This window comes from Ochotona princeps, chromosome 10, assembly GCF_030435755.1.
Source record: "Ochotona princeps isolate mOchPri1 chromosome 10, mOchPri1.hap1, whole genome shotgun sequence".
Lineage (NCBI taxonomy): Eukaryota > Metazoa > Chordata > Mammalia > Lagomorpha > Ochotonidae > Ochotona > Ochotona princeps.
In genome coordinates this window covers 23,214,810-23,242,405 of record NC_080841.1, presented here as the reverse complement: position 1 = coordinate 23,242,405, position 27,596 = coordinate 23,214,810, and the positions used below count along the sequence as shown (strand labels likewise).

Sequence of the window (27,596 nt, the reverse complement as noted above, 5' to 3'; positions counted from 1 at the left end):
TCTGCTTCCCTGTCATCCTTCTGAAGGTGGAAGTGCTGCAGCTGCCGCTGAGGTCACAGAAATACAGGTGTGTATGTCAGGGTTGGTTTTTGCCTTACGGCTGTATGAAAGTCACAGTTGTACCCTGCGACTTTTCCTGCGGAGTAACCGCCGTGAGCATCCCTCACTCAGTGTAGCTAACTACCTTGTAATCACTGCCTGGTACCCTAACCCTGTGCTGTGCTGAACTGGATGAGAACCTGAGTTACAGATGCTCAGGCTGGTATTTCCCACCTTCTGCTGCAGGCTGTGTGTTGATTTCCTGTGGAAGTTTCCCCAGGCTGACACTGTTGACTCTGAGCTTGAGCTGGCTAGAGGGCTGAGGGATTTTGAATTGGGAAAGCTGAGTAAAGGGCCTCGTGTGGTAGCCTAGCGGCCAAAGTCCTTGCCTTGCATGCGCCAGGATCCCCTATGGGTGCTGGTTTTAATCCTGGCGGTGCCGCTTTCCATCCAGCTCCCTGCTTGTGTCCTGGGAAAGCAGTTGACTCCTGGCTTTGGATCAGCTCAGCTCTTCCACTTGGGAAGTGAACCAGTGGATGGAAGATCTTTTTCTCTGTCTCTCCTCCTCTCTGTTATCTGGCTTTCCAATGAAAAACAGTAAATAAATCTTTAAAAAAGAAAGCCAAGTATAACTGCTGGTTTGTACCCTCTTACAAGCACAGTGGAGAATGTGTGTGTGTTTCCTTTGTTGTGTATATAAAGGTCAGTGACTTGTTGAGCTCCAGGCAGATCTGAAATTCTCAGTGCCTGAAATGTGGGCACAACACCAAGAACAAAGGGAGCCTCTTGAATTCGTCAGGGTTAAATCTCTGTAGTCTTTTCTGTACTCACTATTAGATAGGAACTTGTTGGAAATTGTACATGTTGAAGTTCTCACTTGAAAACAAAACGCTTGACCTCTGAGATATGTGCTCAAGTGGTGTTAATAGTTCTCCAGTTATGAATCACTGCCAGTTTCGCTCGATGAGGTCGTCCACTGATTGATATGGTCCATCATAAAGTCTCTGTTTGCCCCATATTTCGCTGCCAACATACAGCTGAGATGAATGATTGACCTGTTCTGTCTTCTGTCTTTTCTTGGTTAGAGTTCTGAGTCCAGCAGTTCGATTGGGGAGATCTCCAAAGAAACCTTGAGATATTCCCAGACCAGATTCTTGTATGTTCTAGCAAGCACAGGGCCTGGCACAGTCCATCACGCCGATCAGAGAGTGCCCCACATCCGGGACTTGGGGTGGGTGGGAAACCGGGTGGGGCTTCTCCCTCAATATCCCCCTTTACCTCAGATACATGATGGAAGCAATATGGACATAATAGTATTGCCAACTTCCCTATACCCCCTGAACCTTTTTTTTTAACCGCAATTAACTATGTAAAGATTGTCAACAATACAATAAAATTAAAAAAATAATAATATTTAAAAAAAAACGCTTGACCTTTGCCTTCTGTTTCCTTGATGTGCTTGCACCCTGTGTGGCTGCAGATGGGCTGGTGCCATCCCCACACCCCCACATGCGCCCTTGCTCCTGTTAGACAAGGTTCAGCTTGTTGAGCACATATGCAGGAGGAGGAGCAGGGCTTCCACATGGCGCCACCAGCCATGGCAGGCCTGGCAGTAGTTTTTACAGCAGTGAAGTTGGAGGTGGATGCGTGTCGTCTTTTCTTCGTAATGTTGCTGAGAGCTACCTAGTATAACATAAGGTATTCTGAGTTCCCTCTTCAGTAATGCGGTATGTGTGCGTGTCTTTACAAGGCAGTGGGGGACAGAGAAAGGACAATTGTTCTGGGCTTGTGGCACCCGTTTGTGCAATAAGGAGGGCAAATCTGGTTAGGCATTTTGTTTTCCCACACTGTTAATTAATGCTTGGTTACATCAGTGGGGTTATACAGCTGACACTAGTCCATACCTGTTTGCATTCTTTCTCCCTCCTGATTCAACTTCTTGGCTCAGAAGTGGCAGTTGCATTGTAGCACTGTGGAACCCGCCGGGTCATATTCCTGACTCACCTGTGGTGGTCACAGATCTGAAACCCACTGGGCACCCTGTCCCGCTTCCAAGGCAGTGGGACATGCAGTTGCTTGTTTTGCTTTCATGTTTTGCCTCCTTACCTTTAGAAATCCCCTGCTCTATAACTACTGACTTGATGAAAGCAGTCTTTCTGGTTGTGGTTCATTGCATTTGGTGTGTTTCCTTGGGCTTTCTACAGTTGCCAGTGAAATGGCATTGATCATAGTGGCAGTGATGGCAAACACATAAATAGTTCTTATTGTATGCCAGGAATATTATATACAGGTTGAACATTCTTAATCCCAAATAATCTAAAATCGGAAGCTTTTGGAGTATTAGCATGATGGTGCAACTGAACAATTCGATACTGTAAACCTGTTTTAGGCAGGTGTTTGACCAGGTGGTTAAGATGCTGGTTAAGATGCCTGTGTCCATGTTGGAGTTGCCTGGTTCAGTACCTGGCACGACTCCAATTCCAGCTTCCTGTTAAGGCAGACCTTGGGGTGGGGCACAGCATTGGTCACCCAAGTTACTGGGTTTCCACAACCCATGTGGGAGACCTGCATTGAATTTCCAGTCCCTGTCTTTGACCTCTTAGCCCTGGTATTGCAGGTGTTTGAGGATTGATCTGGCGAGTGGGAGCTCTGTCTCTGTACCTCCTAAATATATGAACTGTGTAAAATTCCCTCCATGCTGTGTGCAAAGGGTGTATATGAAATGAAATTTGTGTGTTTAGACCTAGATCCCATACCCCAAGATTTTTCGTTTTGTATAGTTGGTATTCCAAACTCTGGAAAAAAAAAATATAAAACCTAAACCTCTTATAGTTTCAGGTGTTTTGGGGTGGGAGGCTCTCAGCTGGTACTATTAACTCTATAATTGTCAAAATGGGTTTCTAGAGCCCAGCGGTGTGGCCTAGCGGCTGAAGTCCTCACCTTGAACACACCGGGATCCCATATGGGCGCCGGTTCTAATCCTGGCAGCTCCACTTCCCATCCGGCTCCCTGCTTGTGACCTGGGAAGGCAGTTGAGGACGGCCAAAGATTTGGGACCCTGCACCCGCATGGGAGACCCAGAAGACGTTCCAGGTTCCTGGCTTCGGATCGGCACAGCATCGGCTGTTGTGGTCACTTGGGGAGAGAATCATTGGATAGAGGATCTTCCTCTCTGTCTCTTTTCCTCTCTGTATATCTGATTTTGTAATCAAAATAAATAAATCTTTAAAAATTGGGTTTCTGTGCTGGATACTGGTGTCAGCTGTGCACGGTTACAGTGAAGAAAGCCAGGCAGCTTCTGAGCCATGGGTATATAGCAGGTGACTGGCTTATGCAGGAACATGATTCTGCAGCCAGGGTGAGGCTCACTGGTGGAGCAGCAGAGTTCTTGAACTAGGCCACCTGCGCAGGACACAACATTCTGGCTGCTCAGACCCAGCCTGGAAAGAGTTGGCAGAGTTGGTCAGTGGCTGTGCCCTGTTTGATGGGAAGTGACACAGAGGAAGGTTCCCATCCATGAGGCCTGGCCCTGTGAGAGGAGTGGAGGGAGTCACTTGCTGGGCAGGAAGGAAGTGAAGAGAGGGAGGTATGGAGAACTACCATGGGACACCACAGGCTACCGCCTCTCTGCAACAGCCATCCTCTCCACTAGGTCTGTGCCTTCTAAGACATATCTCCGGAGGAGGTTGGAGCAGGTGAAAGGTGGATTTGCCTTTAGTGAGGTTCTCTCACTCTGGATCATGTGTCCAGGCTGGAAGACCTATCCAGAAGCTTCTGTGACTGTGTTTTAGAGTTGCCTTTGAGAGGATGCTGTGACATGCCTGGACTCTGCCATGGTACAGCACAGAGCTGTACTGTAGACTGGAGCCTTTTGGGTGAGAAGTACTAAGGGTGCTCCCCTGGGGGTGGATCCTGCATTGGGTTGCCATGTCCTCTGGATGGAGCATCTTGTGGCTGGAATTGAGCATCAGGCTCTGAGTCTGTTTTATCTGAACAGTGGTCATTTTAGGTGAGCAGAGAAACTACAGGTGCTGTACAACCTTCCTGTAGAAGGTGGGTGCTTGCTCTCGTCAGTATTATTTGTTTGTCTCTAGCCCTCTTCTGTGTCATATCATTGTGGCTCCCTGGCAATATCATGGGGTCAGATGGAGCTCTGGATTCTGAACTTGACTATTATCAGTCACTGTGTGATCTTAGTTGGGCAGATTCTTCAGCCCCAATGTCCTTGTTTGGAAGCTGGGGTAGAAGCAGAGCAGCTTTCCTGTGGCTATGAGAGTTAATATTTGGTGGAGTGCCACTGTCTTTTCAACTGCTCCGTGCATGGCAATCCTTATCACCACCTTATGAGTTCTCTGGCACTTACAGGGGTCCCCCAGTCTAGTGCCCAGTTATGATTGGTACTGACATTCCATGACACACCTGGCAATGGGTGTAGGCACTGACAGAGAAGAGATACAATTGGAGAGTTGCAGCTTCCACAGACTTTCAAAGAAGGTGTGGTATGTTAGCACAAAGCATTCCTTCCCTGTATAGACAGAGAAAGTTCATTTGAGGAGACACGATCTGGTGTCTTCTCATAGGATTGCTCATAAAAGTTGAGGGAGGAAGACTTTCTTTATTTTATACCTGATTGATTAATCTTAGCATTTTGAATAGCTTCTCAATAGGCCTACAAAAAACTTTCTTGCTATTTTAAAAAATGAAGCAAAAAAATTATTAGTGCTGGTTTGATCAAGTTAAAAGCAAATTTTACTTGGATGGACAGAAAATTCAGATTCCCTTTTTCTGACATGCCTCAATAAAGAAGTTCTTGAATATTTTGCCGGCTAACTATGCAAAAATACTGTTTTACTTATAAAACCCTTGCACTTTTACCTTGGAAAGTTTTGACACATATAGAAGCACAAAGAATACATAATGTCTGAGCATACTTACCTCTCAGCTACAACACTGTCAGCTCCTGGCAACTAATATTGCTTCATCAAATTCCCACTCCTCTGATTTGTTTTTTAAAAGGCAGATCCCAGACAGCATGTGATTTTATCCATAACATCCTAGCTGCACTTTGAATACCTTAACAGATAAGCATTGGTAAGGTCAAGAATGAGAAGGTGCTGTGTTTTAAGATGTTTCTTGTGGCATAGTCATACCCTTCTAGAAAGCTCAGTATCCACAGAGGAGGCCTGGAGAAGTGACCGTTTAGGAACTGCTTGTGCTTGCTGATCATGGCCATCTACACCCACAGAGTGAATAGCGTAAGATTTGATAGTCCCTCAGCTGGTTTGCATATGAGTGTTAGAGAGTGCAAGATAAGAGAACTTTGTGTAATGCAATGTGATTCCAGGTGACAGATATTTTGGTATTTAGATGGACCTTACATGAAGATGTATTTGCTTTCTGCCTTCTTCAGATGTTGCGATGATTTAATTGGACATATTTGCAATTGAGCATTTTGATCTCTCGTCCCCATGTGTGTAATAGCTCTGGGTCTCTCTGAAATCTGCTAAGGACTGGGAAGACAGGTCAAGGAATTTATAAGGAACTGTATATGAAACTACTGTAATGGGATGATGTGATTTTTGTTTGTTTCCTGAGCCACGAGGATTTTGTGATAGTTGACTGCCTGCAGGATGTCTTGGCTCTGCTTTTGGCTGTCGCCACACACAGGTGATGTTGCAGTGCAACTGCTCTTCTTACAGATGAGACGTGGCTATAATAGAGTAAGATACAACATGTCTCTCTTCCAGCTTCAGATACACTTATAGAAAGATGTGTTCTGAGATAAATTTCTCTGTCACAACAGAATGTTTGAAAATCTGTCAGGAAGAAAATAATGGCATTTTGAAATGTGGTTTTTAAAGTTTTCATCATAGGTTCTTTTCTTTAGAACTAAGGGGTGTCAGTTGTGTGTCCAGTTTAGTCCAGGTTTACTTGACAGAACGGCATGTGTTATACAAAACTTACTTGGCTGCTCTACACTCTAATAGGGAAAGGGGATGCTAACAGTCTGATTTTCAGCAAACAAAACAGATTTTCTGTTCGTTAAAGAGACATCTAAGAAGGCATTTTCAATATCCGTGTTTTTCCCATGTCTCCTCCAACCCTTTTTTTAACCTCTCCTTGGGAAGATAACTTGATGCTTTTAAAAACTGAGCTGTGTCTTTTGCAGGTTTCTGCACAGGATGGACCTGTTGCATCAGTTTTTCCTGTCTCACAGCCAGGCCTTGTTACATAGTTTTGTGAGGTTTACTTTGGAGTTGTAATAGCATGCAGTGCTGGCGGAATTCCACGTGCTGTTGGTAAATACAGTATACAGCTAAAGAGCAGTGTGTCCTGGTGATTTCGGAACTGAACATTAGGGAGGGGAAAAAGTCAAGCACAGTGTAACAGAGCAGCAGGAAATAAAGAGAAGGCATGACGATCATACACAACATTTTCATTTCAGCTTCTGTTTTTCATTTCCTGAAAGACTGGGCAGGTTATTCGGTAGAGAGAGTTGAACTATGTTTGGTTGATGTGTGTAGAAGAGTGTGCCACGTGTTACCCAGTGTTTTAAAGGTTTCCTCTCTTACCCAACCGTTCTTTTGAAGCCTGGGAGAACACTCTTCGCTTTATGCTTTCAATTTTAAAGGTTTTTACAGGCTTTTCTTCCTCATGACTAAAAACAAGAGTATGAAATACCAAAAACCCACAGCTCATAGTTAAAAAAGAAAATGTAAGGTATGAGAGCTTCTGGGATGCTCATTGGATCTTTGTGAGAGGAATGCGAAGCAACATTTTTGAAGCTGTAGGTCCTTTTCTATTGTAGCTTTTTCTATAAAAGGCTTTTCAAGTGTGTTGTTTACAGAACAAATATCCCAAACACCGCTCTCAGTGGTCAAGGCATGTCGAAATACTTTAAAAAAAAAACAGAGTTGGGCCCGGCGGCGTGGCCTAGTGGCTAAGGTCCTCGCCTTGAATGCGCTGGAATCCCATATGGGCGCTGGTTCTAATCCCGGCAGCTCCACTTCCTCTGTATCCTCCTCTCAGTATATCTGACTTTGTAATAAAAATAAAATAAATCTTTAAAAAAATAGAGTTAATAGTTCCGTGTGTGTGTGTGTGTGTGTGTGTGTGCACGTGTGTGTGTGCACTTGCATGGTGTCTGCCGTATCTGGTCTTCTGCCTTTCCCCTCATGTTAGACACATCAAAGACACATCAAAGGCTGGAAAGGGGAACTTGGTAGTGAGGGTGTTCTTTTGGAAATCTGGGTTCTGTTGCTCCCCAGTTGTACAAGTGAGCTCAGTACCTTCACTCTCATAGTTTAACCCTCACTTAAGACCCCAGGTTTAGGCTTATCTGAGACTTGAGATTCCTCAAATGGTGTGAAGAATCGTGGAAGCCACCCTGGGGGCTCCTGCCCCACCATTTCCAGGTTTGTTTTCTCGTTCATCTTCATGCTGTCCACCACATCCAGAGCCATGTTTATGGTGGGAGGAGACAATGAAACTGAATATGACACAGATCTTTGGCTTTGGGATGCTAATCATGGCTAAGACATCTTCAGGAGTTTCTGTAGTGTGAAAAAAACCTGTGATGTGCCAGCCATAGCAGACACACAGCCATGGGGATTCTGAGACCATATTTGGGGTCAATTTACCCTTAGATCAGAGGAACAATTGGTGATACTAGATGTTATGCATGTTGTCATTGCCTAGACTAAAAGGACTGCTGGAGTCTCCTATGCCACTCAGGAAGGCACATTTAATCTGCTGTCTCTGTTTTTGCTTCAAGTGTCAGAGTTTAGGGAAGCATGCGTGGCTTGATCCATTTTCCCAGGGGATAGTCTTAGCTTTATATCAAACTTGATATTCTTTGCTTTTCCTTCTTTTCTCTTGAAAAACACTTTTCTCCATACCAGCTGGTAGGGTACTCAGTAACTAGCACACCTGCTTAGCAGCCCTTTGCATACTTTGTGAGGGTGCTGGGAAAGGAATGTGGAAAATGTGTTCACATTGATTTCCAAATTAGCCTTCTGGAGGGGTCAGTAGTTGTTGTTGAAGCCAGTCCACTGGTAATGGCCAAACTCATGCCTACAGGAGTGTGCCTATTCCTGTCCCTCGCAGTAAACGTCCATCTTTTGTCTTTCTGGACAGAACCTTCTAAAAGGTTCTCCACTCCACTCCAGACAGCATCTTTCCTCTGTCCAGGCTTCAGCTTTCCACATCTGAGGGCTTTGGTATGACGGAGGCCCAGAAGCCAGTTCAGAGAGTCTGTGGCAGGGTCCTATGGTCTTGTGTTTCCATTGACTCTGCTTACTAAAGGGTTAGAGCCTAACTCCTTTATCTAACGCCACTGTCTTTCAAGGATGCACCCAGGACAAAAGATGATTGGATTGTTTTGAAATTAGAATATGCTACTATTTGTCTTGAAAAACAAGTCATAAGTTAGCATTGTTATTTTTATCACTTATCTTAAAAAAAAAGCTTCAACTTCCTTAGATAGATCTAAGCAACAGTTACACCTTGGTATTGCTATTGAAGTACAGGATTTGGGCTTAACATCTACCAGGGGTTGTGTCTGAGATAGAACTGTGTGTCTGGGTGGATATTTAAAAGGTGGAATTGTGACACATAAGTATGGATTCCTTAAGAACTTAAGAATGGTGGGTAATTTATAGACTATTGAAATCATAAAACTGAGAGAGACAAGAGATCTTCTCTAACCCTATCATTACAGGTTAGAATCAAACAGATTCTTTGCCTGGGATAATTTAGGTGTAGTACTTTTTGAAGGGTAGAGAAGTTTTAAAGGAGTACCTGATAGTTTTTTTCAGATGCACAACTCTGTGGCTGTGCAGGCAGTGGTATAAATGTCATGTGATTTTAGTTTAGTTAGCGTGCGCGCGTGTGTGTGTTAGATGTAGAAGAGACATCTTTGTAGCTCTAGAGGGGTACAGAGTCCAAGTGTACTAATATTTTAAACAGATTGGTGCATTAAGGTAAGCACTGGTGATTGTGGGAGTTCAAATAAAATAGAGATTCCTTTTGATGGGAAAGATTCAAGACAGCCCAGAAAAGAGGGAGGCATGTTGAAACTGAGTCTTAAGGAGTAGATGTGAGCATGTTTAGTGCCTGTGGTGAAGGTTGCCTTCTTTTTAACATTTTTAAAGTATTAGACTAGTATCATTTATGAATTTTTAATTATTTACTTGAAAGAGTGACAGATATGTGTGGGGTGGGGGTGGGGTTTCTGTGTAGTTCTTCACCGACTGATGAAGTGTGAGAGTGGGAGAGTAGTGTGGGTGTCAGGTGGGAGACAGAGGAAGTGAACAAGCTCTTTTGTCCACTGGTTCTTCCCTGCACAAATGCTTGCAACTAACAAGGCTGGGCCAGGCCAAAGGCAGGGACAAGGAACTCCATCTGGGTCTCTCATTTGATAGCTGAGCCCAAGTGTCTGCTGCTTTCCAGGCACATTAGCAGGGAGCTGGATTGGAAATGGAACCACGTCTCTATCCCAGGCACTGTGGTATGGGACACTGTCATCCCAGGTGATGACCTAGCCTATCATGCCACAATGCCTGCCTGTCTTAAAACTTTTGAGGCGTACAGGAAAGCTAAAAGCATAGTACTGTGAATATCTGTAGCTCTACTTTCTCAACTGAAATGCTGTTAAGATTTTATCCTATTTGCTTTGAGCCTGGACTTGTATATGTACTTATTGGTGCATGTATGGGATCCTAGAATCAATCCCTGGAGGAGGCCGAGGAACAATAGAACTTTACATTTACTTGCAAAAATAACATCAGGCTGTTGTGGAATGCGAAAACAGTATAAAGCCACATCAAGTGTACCAATTAGGATTACTCAGTAGCCCTGAGATCATACTATAGCTGAGCTTTTTTGTTTCTGTGTTTTTATTTGCTGTGGAATCTGTGTGCATTGTGCAGTTGACTTGTTATTTCACTGGCTGTGCATTGTGAATAGTGCCCCGTGGAACAGGCAGTAGAAGTTGTTTGTGCTGTGATGAACATGTACCAAGCCAGCCACATTCTTTCAAGTGTTTAAGGTGAGACACACCCAAATGTCAAGTGCCTGGCCCAAGATTAGAAATATGGCTTGTGCCCATAGAGCAAATATTTTTCTGTTTGGGATTCTCTGGCTCATGTTGGGTGTGAATCTTGATCCCTTCTGCCCTGTGCTTCTGTAAGTTGAGGGAAATTTGGGAGTGTAAACACTGAAGGCTGTGTGTTTGAATTTTGGGTTCCCAGTGGCTGCTGCTGCAGCTTTATTTGAGGTGGATCCCTCCACGTTTTTGTACATATCCAGAGATCAGGTTGGCATCCCTTGGAGGTAAACATGATACTCTGCCAACATAGTGATTTAGAAATGTTAAGATATTTTAGCAAACCCAACTTTCTAGCATATGTATTTTAAGCCATCATAAAACACATACCTGTCATGTTAAGGAATGTGCCCAGGGCAAATATTAAAGGCCTGCTGTGAGAGTCTGGGCTGTGTGTTTTGCCGTGTTGTACGGTTATGCCCTGACAACCACCGTGAGGCCTAGCGTACGCCAGGGAGTGGCTTGTAAATATTGAAGCCCTTCTGTTTATTAATTTTAAAATTCCTACAGGTCATAGTTACTCCCGTTTGCCCTCCAAGTGCTAGAAAACTAAAGGATGATACTTCATGGGCAGAGGGGTGAGGGTGAGAATGCCTGTGTGGATCTGCCAGAGTTAGGAGCACAGGTTAGAAAGCAATCAGATGAGCAAGAGATGGTCCTTTAGGCCTGATGGAGAATGGAGTTTCGGTAAGTTTTTGGGATGTTGTTGGCTTCTATGCACAGTGAGTCTTGTGAACTCCCAGCAGGAGCATTGCTGGCTCAGGATGGACTGGTAAAGCTACATGTGTTGTTTTTCTCTTGCATTCTCCGTGGCAGTAATGTCATCATCTTCCTTTGGTGGGACATCAGGGTGCTTGAAAGTCTGCTGCTGCTAAGTCGCATGATCTGTAATTTGGTGATAGGGTTTTTTTTTTTTTTACACAAGGCATCTTATAAAAGAGCGTGGTAGGGTGGTTTCCTACATCTGATTGTCCAAATGTGTATTAGAAAAAAGAGAATTGTGACTTTCAGTGCAGTACCAGATTATATGTTTTATTTAAAAAAATTAAAAATAATTGACTGTATTCCATATATATTCCTACCATTTATTGTCATTCACTGTAAATAAGTATTAAAATTAAGATAAAAGCAAGCTAAAAATGAAGGTTAATGATAGTAAAAGAAGTAAAAAGAGGTAGTGTTGCAGAATGTGAGGAGCAACAAGAAAGAGAGGCACTTGGATTCACAGAACCTCGCTTTTTTCACTGGTAGAAGAAAAAACAGGACAGTCTATGCTACAGCATTCATTGTTCATGAGATTGAAATGACAGAATATACACTTCCATGCTGAGTTCTGCTAGTACATTTTGAGCAGACGGTAAAATGGTACTTTGAAAAGTTCCTGGAAAATTAAATTAAAAACTAGTTTATTTTGGTGCAAGACAGTTGGGGGCTTGTATTATGACAAAGTAAATAAAGCCTTTGATGATGGCATCCCAAAGGGTCACCAGTTCTTGTCCCAGCTGCTCCACTTCCAACCCTTCTCCCTGCTAATGGCCTGGGGAAAGTTACAGAAGATGGCCCAAGCATTTGGGCCCCTGCCACTCACCTGGAAGAACAGGGTGATATGCCTGGCTCCTGGTTCCAGCCTGGCACGGCCTTGGCTGTTGTGACCTTCAGGGAAGCAGTCCTGCAGATGAGAGAGCTCTCTCTCCCTCCCCACTTTGAACCCGCTCCTCCCAATCATTCTGTAACTCTGATTTTCAAATAAATCAATCAGTAAATCTTTTTATTATACTATGAACTTTTTGGGGGGTAAGATTTACTTATTTTCATTGGAACGGTAGGTTTACCGAAAGAAGGAGAGAAAGAAAGATCTTCCATCTGCTGGTTCACTCCTAGATGGCTACAATGGTTGGAGCTCAGCTGATCTGAAGATAGGAGCTTCTCTGGTCTCTCACATGGGTGCAGGGTCCCAAGGCTTTGGACCATCCTCTACTGCTTTTCCCAGGCCATTGGGAAAGTGTGTCATCTAGAACAAGAACCAGCACCTTTATGGGATGCTGAGCTTCGAGGCGAAGGATTAGTCAGTTGAGCCGTTGTTCTGACTCCGTAAATAAATCTTTAAAAACTTCTGAATCTGTGTATCTCAGGGACTTCAAAAGTTCATGGGAAGTTGTATTATGAAAAAAATGTGAGCTGCAAAATGCTTTTCAACAGAACAGACATGTGCTTTAATTCTAGTTCAGTGAACTTTTAAAAGTACCCTCATAAAGTACATGGCATCAAGTTGTATGGGCCTTGATTTGCATTCTGACTTTCTGTTTATGCTGTGCATCCAGTGATAAGTTATCGAATCTCTCTGAGCCTCCATTTCTTTAAGTGTAAGCTGGCTTTTTCAATGTTATTCTTATGTGATAAAATGCATGGACTTCTCAGGCTTGCAGGTGCTTGAATTTGACCACGCACCAGTCAGGGGGCTGAGCCTGTGTGTGTACAGAATGTGTATTATGCTGTCACTAATTTCCCTTCCAGCCCTTAACTGTGCTCTTTTCCATTTGCAGCCATCTTCCGGAGGACCACGCTGGGCATGGACGCCTTATTCCATACCTGGAGGAGCAGAGGTGATAGTGCGATCACTCTGCCACAAACCTGTTAAGGTCAGCCCAGGGGCACGTGGGCCAGGATAGAAAGGCAGCATCCAAGGGCCACAGAGCCATGCCTTTCGGCCTGAAGCTCCGCCGGACTCGGCGCTACAATGTCCTGAGCAAGAACTGCTTCGTCACCCGGATCCGCCTGCTAGACAGCAATGTTATCGAGTGCACGCTATCAGTGGAAAGTACGGGGCAGGAGTGCCTGGAGGCTGTGGCCCAGAGGCTGGAGTTGCGGGAGGTAAGAGAGATCCATGAGGAAGAATGACCCGGATGAACTGCTGGTCTGGTTTCTTGTACCTGCCTCGTTCTTCAGTCTCAACCCTGGATTCATGAGGGTCCTGTGATTGGGCAGTGGATGGAGAAGTGCAGATACTACCTGGAGCTTGCTGGGGTGGCAGGTCCTCTTGGTTCCCTGCTGGGAGGAGGACCTGGGGGCGTGGAAACCACTTCTCCCCAGGATAGTTTTCTTCTCTTCAGAGCAGTCACACCTGTAGTTGGTATTTTGATGTTCCACCTGAGTTTCAAGGAGACAGCATCCTTAAGTGGCATGGCAGTAGCTGCTTTTTGTTGGTTTGTTGCTAAATTTTCCCAGAAGAGAAAACCGCTGGAAGTGGGTGTGCCCACGGCAGCATTTTGTGGGAGTTTGCCAGGCCGGAGTTGGGCTTCATTGTGGCTGCCTCGTGGCCCCCTCTTCTTCAGCATCTTGTTTGGGACAGGCCCATGGGCATTCTGCGACCAAGCTGGCACTTAGCTGGGCATACTGTCAATCCTGAGAAGAGACTCCATGGCTGTGTAGTTTGTGTAAAGAAAGTTCTGCTTTTTTCTGTCTATTTATGTTGGAAAGACAGAGATATAGAGAGGAGACGATGGCTCAATAGCTAAATCCTCGTCTTGCAAGCACTGAGATCCCATGTGGGCACCGGTTTGTATCCCAGCTGATCTAGTTCCATTAACATCATGTTTATGGCCTGGGAAAGCAGTGGAGAATGGCGCAAGTGCTTGGGACCCTGCACCCGTGTGTGAGACCTCGAGGGAGCTCCTGGTTTCAGATCAGTTTAGATCTGGCTGTTGCGGCCTGATGGGGAGTGATTGGTGGATGGTAGATCATTCTCTCTGTCCTCCCTGTAAATCTGCCTTCCCTCTCACCTCCCAAACAAAATAAATCTTCAAAAAAAAAAAAAAAAAAGAAGTCCAGCACGATGGCTCAGTGGCCTTGCAGTTGCCAGGATCCCATCTAGGTACCGGTCTGTCCCGGCTGTTCTCATTCTCATCCTGCTCCCTGATTGTGGCCTGGGAAAGCATTAGAGGATGGCCCAAAGCCTTGGAACCTTGCACCCAAGTGGGAGACATGGAAGAGGCTCCTGGCTCCTGGCTTCTGACTTCAGATCAACTCAGTATTAGCCCTTTTGGCCACTTGGGGAGTGAGCCAAAGAACGGGAAATCTTTCTCTGTATCTCCTTCTCTCTGTAGATCTGTCTTTGCAATAAAAAATAAAGTATTTTTTATAATTATGTTGGGTCCAACAAAGTATTTTTTAAAAAATGAAAAAAGGAAAGTGAGATCTTTCATCTACAGATTTACTCTCCAAATGTCTGCTGTGGTGTGAGCTGAGCTGATCCAAAGCCAGGAGTCAGGAGCTTCTTCTAGGTGTCTCACATAGGTACATGACCACAGGCCATGTGCCATCCTCCACTATTTTTCCAGGCCATAAACAAGGAGCTTGATGGGAAGTGGGGTAACTGGGACCTGAATCTGCACCCAGATGGGATGCCAGTGTGCTGTAAGGTAGACGATCAGCCAGTTGAGCCATCACCACGTCCCCCGTGCTTTTTTTTCAGTCTTGTAGCTGCTCTGGACGAGAGACTTCTGTGAGAAACCTGTGCATAAGCATTGGCATCGTGAGAGCCACATGACAGTTTGTAGATGGGCGCCTAGGGTGTAATGGTTGAATGCTGCTGGAACTAAATCATGGTAACCCTCAGAAACTCAGGAGAAGAGAAAAACCCGTGAAGCTGCCCTCAGTTCTGGACTCTCAGATGACCCAAGTGAGCTTTGCCTGGTCTCTCTCAGATGGCAAAGAAGTGTTCGAAGTGACTGTAGTCTGCACCTGCAGAAAGGGTCGAGTATTCCCTGACCTACCTCTGGGAGGACTGCTTTACTCTAAGTGTGTCCGTCTTCTGCTGCCTTTGTGTGCCTAGTCGCAGCTATTTTTCTGTGCAGGAGGCTCTACAGGGCAACAGTGTGTACAGCTCAGTAGCTGGGCAAAACAACAAATGCGAGTGGTTGCAATGTATTGATAGCTGGCTCTGTTTTGTGCATTTCTAGCACTTCAGCCTCCCCAAAGTTTTTCTAAGTTTAAACTTTAAAAAAAATTGTGGACAAAATTATTCACTTGTTAATTTGAAATGGAGAAAGGGAGGAAGGGAGAGGAAAGGGGGAAGGGATGGGGAGGAAGAGGAAGAAAAGTGAAGAAAGAAGCATCCTAAATTCCCTTACTATGCCAGGCCAAAGTCAGGAGCCTGGAACTTGAATTAGGTCACCTGCACAAGTGGCAGAGTGATGTGTGTGAGCAGTCAAGTGCCACCTGTCACAGTGTGCGTTAGCAGAGCTGGGACGTGAGCCCAGATGCTCTGATATGGGTCTTACTTACTGTGTCAAACATTTACCCACTCAAGCACATGCATGCGTGGAGAGCCATGGGGCATAACGGAGAACCTTTAATACCATAGATTTCCTGGACATCGAACTTAACTAATTCTTACAAAACTGTAGTTGTAGAATATTTAAAATGCTGTGCAATGGTTTAACTTTGGAGCGCTTCCGTTACCCGCATTAGGGTTCTTCACATGCATGCCAGGCAGTGTAGCATGTGGTAGAGTGATTGTGAAAGGTTGGCTTTCGCGTCTTACACTTGGTTCAGATGTGTGGTTTCCTGACCACAGTAGTTGGGTGACCTTGGAAAAGTTTCTAAATTCCCTGGGCATTAGTTTTCTCGCCTGTGAAATGGGAATGATGGCACCTTACATGGATGTTAGAAATGCTGGAATAGACACTCCGTGGAAGTATGTAGCGCTGTATCTGATAATTTGTAAATGTTCAAGTTTAAGTTTTAAGAAGCAATTTTTTGGATACAATGTTGAACTGCATTGGCCCTGTTTCAGTACTTATTAAACTTCATCTAACTAGGATGCATTTCTGCCTACAGCACAGTATTATAGAGGGATCTAGTATTTACATAGACATGTGACGACTAAAGGGGATCTGTGCTAACTCCGAACGCAGACACATTGTGGGGGCAGTGGCTCACCATCGAGCTGTGCAGCGTGCGGCTCGGCCCACAATGCTCCAGCTAGGGAAAGCGGCTTCCATGAAAGGTTAACAAGATTTCGCTCTGAACAGATTTGAAATATGCCATGGAGTACAACACCTAAGGAAAAAGGCGAAAGGGCATGCTAGCTTGAGTTTTCAGTGATCCAACGGTGTGAAAAACAGTCCCCTCCCTTCTTGGGGGTTGAGCGGCCCTGGTTGTAAATCGCCAGGTAAAGCCAGAATTTATGGTGAAAGGTGGGTGGTGTCTGAAGAAAGTAATAATTACTTCCAGGAGATGATTGTTGCTTTCTCTGAGAGGGCAAAAGTCAATCCCAGATTATCCCACAAGCACATTGCCAGAGAGGGCAGGGCAGGGCAGGCCAGGTTCTGTTGTCAAGTGTGTCTTGCTGTTTGATTGACGTGCTATTGCACAGGTTAGCTGTCTGCTAGATGCTGGTTATTTTACTTTGTTTTTTGTTTGTTTGTTTTTGCTTTAAACATGGGCTAGTGTTGCATCCACTTTCTTGTAGAACTCTGCTTTCCTTGGGTGACAGATACCCTTGGGTGCAGGTGTGACCTTTGTGAATCCATCTTGTAGGTATTCTTAAATACAGGATGTGGTGTGTGATTGCATATTTTGCTCTTCATGTTCTCATACCTTCCTCAGAAGCAGCAGTAGGGAGGTGAAATGCAGGGTCAGTTCCTCACACTTTAACTTCGCATTTGGACCGTTTTCCAAGTATATTTGATGACATTTTGTAAGTGAAGGTAAGAATCAATTACAAAATATTTAGCCCTTAGGAAGACTTGAAAACTAGAAGATGGTATTTGGCTTTTGTATTAGAAGCAGTTTAGATGTATCCTAAATCTTATAATCGCTTTATATTAGGAAAGGATATATGGTATATTTAACAATATATATTTTTAAAAGGTACATTTTGTTTTATTTGAAAGGCAAGGTTGGGGAAAGAAAGGAAAGGCAGGAAGGTGGGAGAAAGAGACAGGGAGACAGAAGGAGACAGAGATTAAGTGCGTCCTGCCATTGGTTCACTCTGCAAATGCTGAGTCGGTTGGAACTGGCCCAGGCTGAAGTGAGGGGCCAGGATCTCCATTTGGGTCTTCTGCATGGGTTTCATGTGCTCAGGTATTTGGACCGTTTTCTGCTGCTTTCCAAGGCTCTTTAGTGGGGAGCACAGCTGGAAGTGGAGCAGCCAGAGCCCAGTCTGGCATTCTAATAGGGGATTCGTCATTGCAGTAGCATGCTCAGGCCACTGTACTACAATGCCAGTTCTAAAAGTAACTTTGATGTACCTTTGTCAGATAACTTAAAAGTAGATTGATTTGGAAGTTTTTCTTTTTCTTTCTTTCTCATAGCAAAATTGAGAGGAAATTATACTGGTTTCCCATATGCCCCGATTTGCGCATAAGTACATCCCTCTCCCTCTGTTAGCATCTCTCCCATAGTAGCTGGATTTTTATTATTAATGAGCCGACATTGACATGGTATCACCCGAAGTTGATATTTTGTGTCAGGGCTTGTGCTTGGGCTTGCACATTCTGTGCTTTTGGACAGGTGTGCTGCAGTGTGTAGGTGACCAGCAGACTTTGTCAGGATCGATTCTGTTTTGAATGCACCCATGTGCTGCTGTTTCACTTGGACGTAGAAGAGCCCAGGCCAGATCACGTCGTTATCACACACAATCTGGCTCTGGGGGACTGCCTGAGAAAGGGCTCCTGCTTTCAGAAACCCTTGATTTTTGAGAAAAGCGAAAATAAGGAAGAAGGAAAGGGAGCCTCTTATGCCCTGGTGCAAAAACAGGAAAGAACGTGGGCTTCTTCCGCCCCATCTCTCCGTGCGGAGGACTGTTGGTGGGGATGGTGATAGAAACTGGAGATGTGCAGACTGGCTGGACAGTGCTTTTGATGCTACTAGGGGGGTGGCCGAATGGGATTAAATACTGTAGGGCAGGATCTGTGAAATAGGTCACAAAGAAGAATTAAAACAGTTGTCATCATTTAAAGTGAAGATTTCTGTGCTGAGCAGTTTTCAGCTCAACGCCCCTTATCTGGAAATCCAGAAGTGGTTCAAATGTTGAAGTGTTTGTGTAGATATGATGAGGTATTTTGAGAATGGGACCCATGTCTGAACATGAAGTTCATTTTGGTTTCATGTGTTGTTTATACATACAATTTTATAACTTTATGCCATATATATTTTAAGATTTATTTAATTTCACTGTAAAGTCAGATATATAGAAAGGAGGAGAGACAGAGAGAAAGATCTTCCATCTGTTGATTCATTCCCCAAGCAGTTACAATGGCTGGAACTGAGCCAATACGAAGCCAGGAGCCAGGAGCCTCTTCTGGGTCTCCCACGTGAGTGCAGGGTCCCAAGGCTTTAGGCTATCTTTGAATGCTTACCCAGGCCACCAGCAGGGAGTTAGATAGGAAGTGGGGCTGCTGGGATTAGAACTGTCGCCCATATGGGATCCTGGCACATGCAAGGTGAGGACTTTATCCGCTAGGCTAATGCGCTGGGCCCTATGCAATATCTTAAATAATTTTGTGCCTAAACAATGCTTGATGGCATGGAAAGCTCTACTTTGTGTTTGTTGGCACTCAGAACGTTTCAGATTTTGTAGTGTTACAAGTCTCTGGCCTGGATATGCTGACCTGGTAGCTGTTGACTTAATTCTCCTGGCACATCTCTGAGATGGGTGCTCTCACTGTCCCCATTTGAGATGGGGACATCAATCACTGGGCTGCCACATGTAGCTGCTTTAAGCTGTGGTAGGTTTTGGCCTTCATGTTAGCTCTCAGAGGTGTGTGGTGAAGGAATGGGGACCCTAGTAGCTGCTTTCAGAAGCACTGTCCTAAGTTGTGTGGTTAAAAAAAATTTCACGCTGTTCCCAGTTATGTTTGCCTTCTCCTAAGTACTGTGTTGGATTGTTTTAGAATCAGACCCTGCTATGATATGGGACATTATCAAAGGCTTCAGGGAGGAACATGGCAGGGTCACCTTATGTATTCTGAAAAGAAATGATAGCAGGAAAGGGGGAGGGACAGGGGGAACAGTGATGCCAGTGCACGTAATGGAATCCTGTCCCAAAGCAGTAAGATGCTTCCTTAGGGGAAAAACTCTTTTTTTCGCACAAGGTAAAAATTCAGGTGTAATTTTCTAGCTGGGAGTTCTGTTAAGGAATAAATCTGTTTATTCTTAAAATCTGTTAAGGAAATAAATAAGAAATATAGGGAGCCAGGATCCCATATGAATGCCGGTTCTAATCCTGGCAGCCTGGCTTCCCACCCAGCTCCCTACTTGTGGCCTGGGAAAGCAGTTGAGGATGGCCCAAGGGCTTGGGACCCTGCACCCACATGAGATACCTGGAAGAGGCTCCTGGTTCCTGGCTTTGGATCAACACAGCTCCGGCCTTTGTGGCTACTTGGGGAGTGAACCAGCAGATGGAAGATCTTTCGATCTCTCCTTCTCTCTGTATATCTGCCTGTCCTATGAAAATTAATAAATATTTAAAAGAATATAGGGAGCCTAGAAAAACAGAATTCTGATTAGTTACCGTATATTTGGTTAGTGGATTTAACCCTTTCTTTCTTATGCAAATAAAGGCTTTAGGTGGAACTTTGATGTACAAAATGGAGCTATTCTGTGTTTAGAGTAGATAGAATATCTGGAATCCCATTTCACTTTGCAGGTCCAGTCTAGGTTAAGAGAGAGGCAGTTAAAATCATGGCTTGTTTGCGTATTTTAAAAGTATATACATGGAAAGGCAGCAGAATTTAGTGGCTGGAGAGGTGAAGTTGAACCAAATTGTGAGAGTTTTGAATTTGGCTTTTTAGTGTACCTATCTCATCTGTGAAATGGAGATGGTCAAGTAACAACTTTGATTTGTTACTGGGAGAGTTCGATTTGGAGAAGTTTGTGCAGCCTCCCTGGTAAGGGTGGCTCCTTGCCTGATCCATCCAGACATGGTTGCTGCAGGACTTGCAGAGCTGGAGCATCATTTTACCCTTTTGCAAGTTTGCTTGTGCCCCTTTCAGATGGCTTTATTGCTCCACTTCATTGCTAAACTCTTTTGAGGTGGAGAGCATCTCTTTCAGCAGGTGATCCAGCAAGCTGAAAAACAGTGATTTGGAGCACCACTGGATGGGGGGTCTCTCCTCAGGCGAAACTAAGAGCCCAGTTTTTTCAAGGAGCCTAGGAAAAACAGGGTGGTTTCCTCTTACACAACTTCTATTGTGTCTTTTTTTGTTTTGTTTTTCTAAGTTTTACTTATTTGAAAGGCAGAATTACAGAGGGAGCGGGAAAGACAGAGAACTTCCATCAGTAGGTTCAGTCCCCAATGGCCACAGTAGCCCAGGCTGGGCCACACTCAAGCCAGGAGACAGGAACTCCATCCAAGTTTCCCATGTGGGTGGCAGGGCCCTAAGGGCTTGGGCCACTTTCAGCTGCTTTTGGTTTGGAAGTGGAGCAGTCAGGGCTTAAAGCAGTGCCCAGGTGGGGACAGGTGTGGTGGATGGCAGCTTATGCTGCTGTACCATGACCCCAGTTTCATATCATCACTAAAAGCTGTTTTATCCAAAGATATTACAATAGGAGTTTTCCACATTTTATTCTTTTCTATAATGGCTAGAAATTATAAAGGACAATCTTAATGTGCATTTTGCACCTTCAAAGAGAAAATTACTTTAAGGTAGTTCTAGGGTTTGATTTTCTTGTTACTGACTTTAGGAATATATCATTTGTTAGAATCCTTCATACCTTGGCCTCTGAGATATTAATGAAATTCTTTGTTTTACAGCTTAGTGACCCACATTTATATGGGTCATATAGAATATATGTTTTCCTGTAGAGAATGAAAAGAATCCACAAAGGGTCTACTGAGGGGTGGGTGCTGCAGCATAGTGGGTAAAGCTGTTGCCTGCAGGGCACTGCTTCAGGTTCTTGCTGCTCTGCATCCCATCCAGAGTTCTGCTATCAGCCTGGGAAAGTAGATGGCCCACCTCGTTAGGCCCCGCCACCGACTCCTGACTTCAACCTGGCCTACCTTCACCACTGTGGCCATTTGCAGATTGACCCAATGGATAGATAGAAGATCTCTCTCTTTTCTCTCCTTTTGTATGCTTCTCAAATCATACATCTTTAGAAGGACAGTATATACAGATTAAAATATAAAGAGAATTTCTGTCTTTAGAAATGAAATATATATATATTCTGTCTTTAGAAATAGAATATATATATTTTATCTTTTGAAATAAAATATATATTCTATCTTTTGAAATAGAATATACATATACACACACGCATATATATGTCTTTTAAAGAATGTGACACCTGGACACAAAGATTAGTCACTCCTCACTGGGGTATTGAAGATTTCTCTGCACACCCCTCCTAAAACTGTTCACCTAAACTGTTGACACATGTCTTGTGAGAGTTATAGAGTTAGACTACCCGAGAAACAGCCAGGTTCAGCAAAATCATGCTTCAAAGCTATAAACTGCTAAATACTAAAATTAAAATAGACACGAGACAGCTGAATAGTAATCTATAGCCATTTTAAGGTGTATAGAACCCAGTTGTATATAAACTAAAATTGAAATGTCAATGAAGAAGTCACAGGATGTGGTTAAGAACTTGCATTTTTTTTTAACATATTGGTTACTCAATACTATGTCAATTAATTCCATAACATTATAAATTGTTACTGATATGACAGGGCTTTTAATTGATCAGGATGATACTCTGCCAGCTCTAACTTCAGACCAGACAAGGTCTCCCCAAGAAACCATTGAACTCATCTGGACAGTGAGATGCTGGACTCTATGCTTAGTAGATGCTTGCAATGAAAGAATCTCAACTGAATTTGAACTGTGATAATGCAACAAGGTGGAGGACTCCACCATGGGGGGAGGGTTTTGAGAGGGGGTGGGAGGAATCCCAGTACCTATAAAACTGTGTCAGATAATGCAATGTAATCAATTTTAAAAAGTCTAAAAAAAAAAGAATATGTGACACCTGTGATTAAAATATTAAAATTAAGCTTCATGTCTCTGGTTTTTAGGTATAGAGATTACAGGGGAATAATTTATTTCCTGTTTTCCCTGTTTCATCCTTTGATATATGCTCAGTCCTGCAGCCTTAGAATGTAGTCTGTGTTACTATGTAGTTTCTTTTCCTGCATTTTCTTTTTTTCTTTTCCTGTATTTTCATGAAGAGATTGACTGTAAACAATGGGATGTGCCGTTGTTATTATAGACGTATCGGGTATAGAAGTCCCAGGCCTATCAAGTAGAGGCACTTTGTTTTTGTGGTTATCCAGCTGTTACACAATGGTTTATTTTCTGAAGCCATTGGACTGCACTACGTGAAGTGTTGTTTCAGAGTCTGCTTATGGCCATTATTTGAGGTAATTTCCATGCCTCAGTGCCAGTTAGAATGCTTGTATGTGACTCCTATGTATATTGTGTGGAGACAGTCCAAATCTGTTAATTTATGACTGAAATACTGGGTGAGACAGGCTGCCTATTATGCTTCGAGCTTCTGCCTATGAGTGACTAGCTCTTCGGAATGCTTACAGGAACATTGCGGGTTTAGTTTCTCTTAATGATCAAGACTGCATCTGTTACCTTTAGAAATGGCATTAAAGCCTTGCATTGGTCACAAAACTGGAAAAAAAGAGAAAAATCTTTTCCTATTATTAGCTAATGTGTGGGATAATATCTCAAGTGAAAAAACAAATTGACAACATCCCAAACTAGTTTTCAGTAGACTTTATTATTTTTTTTATAGCAGCTTTGGTTTACAGTAAAATTGAGCAAACACTAGAGGGATAATCACTTTATACTCTTGTTCTCCCTGCTTCTATTTTTAAAGGCTTTTATTCTTTTTGTGTTTTTGTAAAAATTTATTTTTATTGGAAAGACAGATCAGATTTATGTAGAGAAGAAGAGACAGAAAAATCTTTCATCCACTGCTTCACTTCCCAGATGACCACAGTGGTATGAACTGAGCTGAGCCAAAGCTAGGAGCCAGGAGTTTTTCCAGGTCTCCCACATGGTTAGAGGGGCCCAAGGCTTTGGGCCATCCTCTCCTGCTTTTCCCAAGTCACAAGCAGGCAGCTGGGTGGAAAGTGGAATACTCAGACACAAATGGGCGCCCATATGAGTTCTCAGCACTTGCAAGGTGAAGATTTAGGCCATGGAGCCATTGTGCTGGGCCCAGACATTTATTCTTTTTTTTTTTTTTTAAGATTTATTTTATTTTCATTACGAAGTCAGATATACTGAGAGGAGGAGAGATAGAGAGGAAGTGGAGCTGCCGGGATTAGAACCAGCGGCCATATGGGCTCAAGGCGAGGACCTTAGCCACTAGCCCACGCTGCAGAGCCCCCAGACATTTATTCTTTAGAATCTGTTCATAATACCCACAGGGACACTTTGACACTATTTGCACATCAATCTGCCATTAAATAAACTAGTAGATTTTTAGTGTGTGTGTGTGTGTGTGTGTGTGTGTGTGTGTGCTTCCTTTGTTAAAAAGCAAAAACCTCAAGCCAAATGAACCAGGAAACTACTCTTGTGAAAGTGACATTTTAGTGTGGTTCTGCCTGTACTGATTGGTCATGGTGCAGTTTTGATAATTGCACCAAAGGTGCAGTTTCTCTTCCTGAGAGCTGGTTCTCTGTCTTGTCATCATTGCAATAATCTCATTGAAGAGCTCATGGCCCAGAGCTGTATGCTGTAGTTTTAAGAAAACTTGAGGGAGAAACAAGATTTTATACCTTACTGAGAGATGCTGTGAAGACTAGATGGGCCTGTCTCAGGTGTTGGCTCAGGTAATGCGGGGAGACCCTCTGGGTCATGTGGGAGCGGGCTTCTGCTTGGAGTCATCCAGCATGTTACCATTTGGCTATACTTAGCAGTTAAGCTCAGCTTCCAAATCTGAGCTGCGTTTAAAGTGGCAAGTCAGTTATGAACAGGTCCAACGTGCAGTCAGCTGGACTTGATGAGATTGTGCCGTTGCAGGAAGTGGAGGGATGTACCTGTTAGATTTGGTGAATGCTCAGGCTCTTGAGTCTGCTTCCTCTTTGGCAGCAGAGCAGGAATCAGCTGCATTGTGTGATTGGGCAGGATAAATGTGTAGGACGCTTCCACTGTTTAGCCAGGGGTAGAACTAGGAAAGAAGATGGCTTTGGAGATGGACCACAGCACTGTGTGCGCACGGCGAGCTCATGCATGATTTACCTTCTGCTGGACCAGCAGACTCAGCCCTTGTAAAAGGGCTCCCAGGTGAACTGCCCCCTCGATTCTGCCCTGGGCTGGAAACTGCATTTCTTAAGTCGCATGGTGAGTCACTCTTGCAATACTGTGTCCTTTCGAAATGCCGTGGTGGAACAATCAGAAAGTCCGATGCCGCAAATTAGGATTTTTCACCAAACATGATTTGCTGTGCTATCTGGAGCTGTGTAATAATGCTGTCACTCAAGATACCATATTACTATGTACTTGTACTTCATCATGTTCCTTTTCCACATATATATGTATGCACATTCATGTCTGTTGTGTGCCTGCATGTGCACACATGTGTGTGTGCTATGGAATGTTCTTTCTGTGGGTAATTTCTTAGGGAGAATGTTGCTTTGGTGATCTGTACGGGTGGGAATGCGAAAAGGAAATTTAAAATGTTAGCCTTCAAAAGGTGTAGGAGCAATACCAATAGTAGTTTATTTTTGCAAAGTAAACTGTGAAATGTGTATGTGATTTATGTGAGCCCTTTGCAATTTGAATGTTACTGATTATGACAAATGTTATAATTCAAATGAAGTACAAACCATAAAGATATTGCCAAAATGCCAAAAGGACATTTAGTGAAAGATAATATAGCCGGTTAATTGGTTAAGCGATTGCTTGTGAAGCATACTCTTCCTTTACTCTTAATTGAAGCAACCTGGCATGTTAAACCATGTACATATATTGCTCATTCGTTCTAAGCAGTCTCACTGGTAGTCACCCAAATACAGTGGGATGCTTGTTTATAAGTACCATGTTCCACAGAGGAATTCAGTGTAACTCAGAAATACCCTGGATGCTTCTTGATAAACCTTGATGAAATTGCTACACATTACCTCATTTTAAGGTTAGCCTAAGAACCAGCAATGTGGCATATCAGATCAAGTCACTGCCTGCAGTACCAGCCTCCCATCTGTGCTCCAGTTTCAGTCTCAGTTGCTCCACTTCCCATCTAGCTCTCTGCTGATGACCTGGGGGAACAGAGAGATGGCCCACACTTGTGGGCCCCTGCAGCCATGTGGGAAACTCAGGTGAAGTTCTGACCTATCTCTGGCCCTCTGGGGAGTAAACTCATGGATGGAAGATCTCTCTTGCCTCCTCCACCTCTCTCCCTCTTTGTAAATCTGCCTTTCAAAAAAGTAAATCTTAAGAACAAAACCCAAAATGGTTAGCCTAAGCTTAGATCATAGATTCCCAGGACGGAATCAAAATGATGTGAAACTTGCAAGAAGATCTGAGGGTAGGTACTGCTTTGTGGTTATTTTCTGTATACACTTTAAGTTTCCATTTTTGTCTGTAGATGGTCCAGTTTCTACTTTTGTCTGTATTTCTCTCACCCACTTTTCCAGTTAACATTGTGTTGCTATTCCGTCGTTCACAGAGAATGCCAGTAGTGCCAACAAAAAGATGATTAGGAGTTGTTTGCTTTCGTGTACTAGCGATGATGCTGATGTTGGTAACTGAAGCAACGAGTATGACAGAAGGCACATGGCTGACAAATGTCATTTCATTTCTGTTCCATCCATGCTGTGAGTGAATCTTATCATCTTCCCCATTTTACATACGAGAGTGCAGGGACCTCAATATGAAGTTGCTGAGACAGTGAACGCCAAAACTGGGAGCTGCACTGGCTTTAAAGCCTGTTTCCTTTGGATTCAGCCACAGTTCTTCCAGTCCTTCCCTCACATTGGAACAATTTAGGGGCTCACTGAAGCCAGAATCAATGCTAGTGGTTTTGTACTAAGTTGGTAGAGGTATGACCTTGGGTGCCACTTTGCTTGGGAAATGCAGATTGCTCATGTGAACTTGCTCCTTTTTGAAATATGGAGAAAAGCTATTTAAAATGTTCATGAAAGCATCCAGGTATATGGTTTTATGTAGGCAAGGATACATCTGGTTTGCTGGTAAAGACGAGTCACAGCTTCACCAGTAAGTTTATTTCAAGGCCCAGAGGGAAATGAGTAATATTGAGGGGATGGCCAGTTGGAGTGGCAATATTGATGTAAAAATATCTTTGGATTGCAGCTTTGTGGCTTGCTGGGTTAAGCCCCTCTTGCAACTCTGAAATCTCATGGGGGCGTTGGTTTGAGTCCTGGCTGCCCAACTCTGGATCTGGCTTTCTGCTAATGTACCTGGGAAGCAGCAGAGGATGGTACAGGTGGCCACACGCCGTGCACCCACGTTGGAAATTTGGAAGAAGCTCGTGGCGTTTTTGTAGCATGGACCAGTGGATGGGAGACCTCTGTCTTCAGATGTCCCTCTCTATGGAATTCTACCTTTCAAAATATAAAACCAATGTTTAAAAACAGAGAAGAGCTTTGTAAATTAAACATTGTACCGCAAACATTCTTTTGAAGACAGTTTTCCAGGTGTGCTATAACCTATTCTAGGGTGTAATTGAAATAGAAAAGAATCTTCAAAAGCAGTGATATGGTTTTTTGTGATTGTTGTGCTAATCCTGAAATCCTAGCATGAATTAATATAAAGATGGGATTGGGTGCATTAAAGTACCTGTTTTAATCATTTAGCATGTTGTTCAAAACTAAACTGTTTGAAGCTTCCAGTCTAAGGGTGAAAATCGCACTTTCATCTATCAAATCCCACCATCATGTGCCAAGAGGTGCCACCAGGGGCTCCTGTGGCAGCTGTGAAGAGGAGATCCTTCCAGTCTCAGAGCTGGATACCAGGAGAGATTTGCTGCAGCTCATGTATAATAAAGTGGTAGAGGGTGAGGGTTTTAAAGTATTTCATTGAAACTCAAAAAGAGTAAATAAAATTTCTCTTGAGATCTGATACTATACAAAGCAGTTTTACAGTGCACACTCTTCCAGTTAGAAAGTTTTATCTTAGGGGTGAGTGATACATTTCTTTGCAGCAGGGATGAGAACAGCATTGACCTTTGCCAGCACGTGCCATGTGAGAGCTTGATGTATTCAGACAAAGCCAGCCTTCACGTGTTAGAAACAGATCAACACCAGTCTTCACCCTGCATGCTGCTTCCTCTACCAGGACCCACCTGCACAGGCATTAGTGACAGAAGGGAGTGCTGCATCTTCATGCTCAGTGCAGGCTTGGCATGGTGTGAACACAGTTGTGTTTTTTGGTTTTTGTTTCTGTTTTAATTTGCCCCAAAGTTAAAATAAAAGCCAAGTCTTTGTGTAGGGGCTGGGGAAGCCAAGACCAAGTCTTGTTTTCTGTGTGGT

General features: G+C 43.7%; 1 protein-coding gene across 2 annotated transcripts in view; it reads left to right on the top strand.

Moving 5' to 3' along the window:
• Positions 1-27,596, top strand: part of PTPN14 (protein tyrosine phosphatase non-receptor type 14) — a 178,305-nt gene that overhangs the window by 54,717 nt on the left and 95,992 nt on the right. For both annotated transcript variants that reach the window (XM_004578645.4, XM_058669182.1), the window contains exon 2: positions 12,688-13,015. In XM_004578645.4, the coding sequence (XP_004578702.2) occupies positions 12,842-13,015 (174 nt within the window). In that variant the 5' untranslated portion in view covers positions 12,688-12,841. The remainder of the gene's footprint in view (positions 1-12,687; positions 13,016-27,596) is intronic.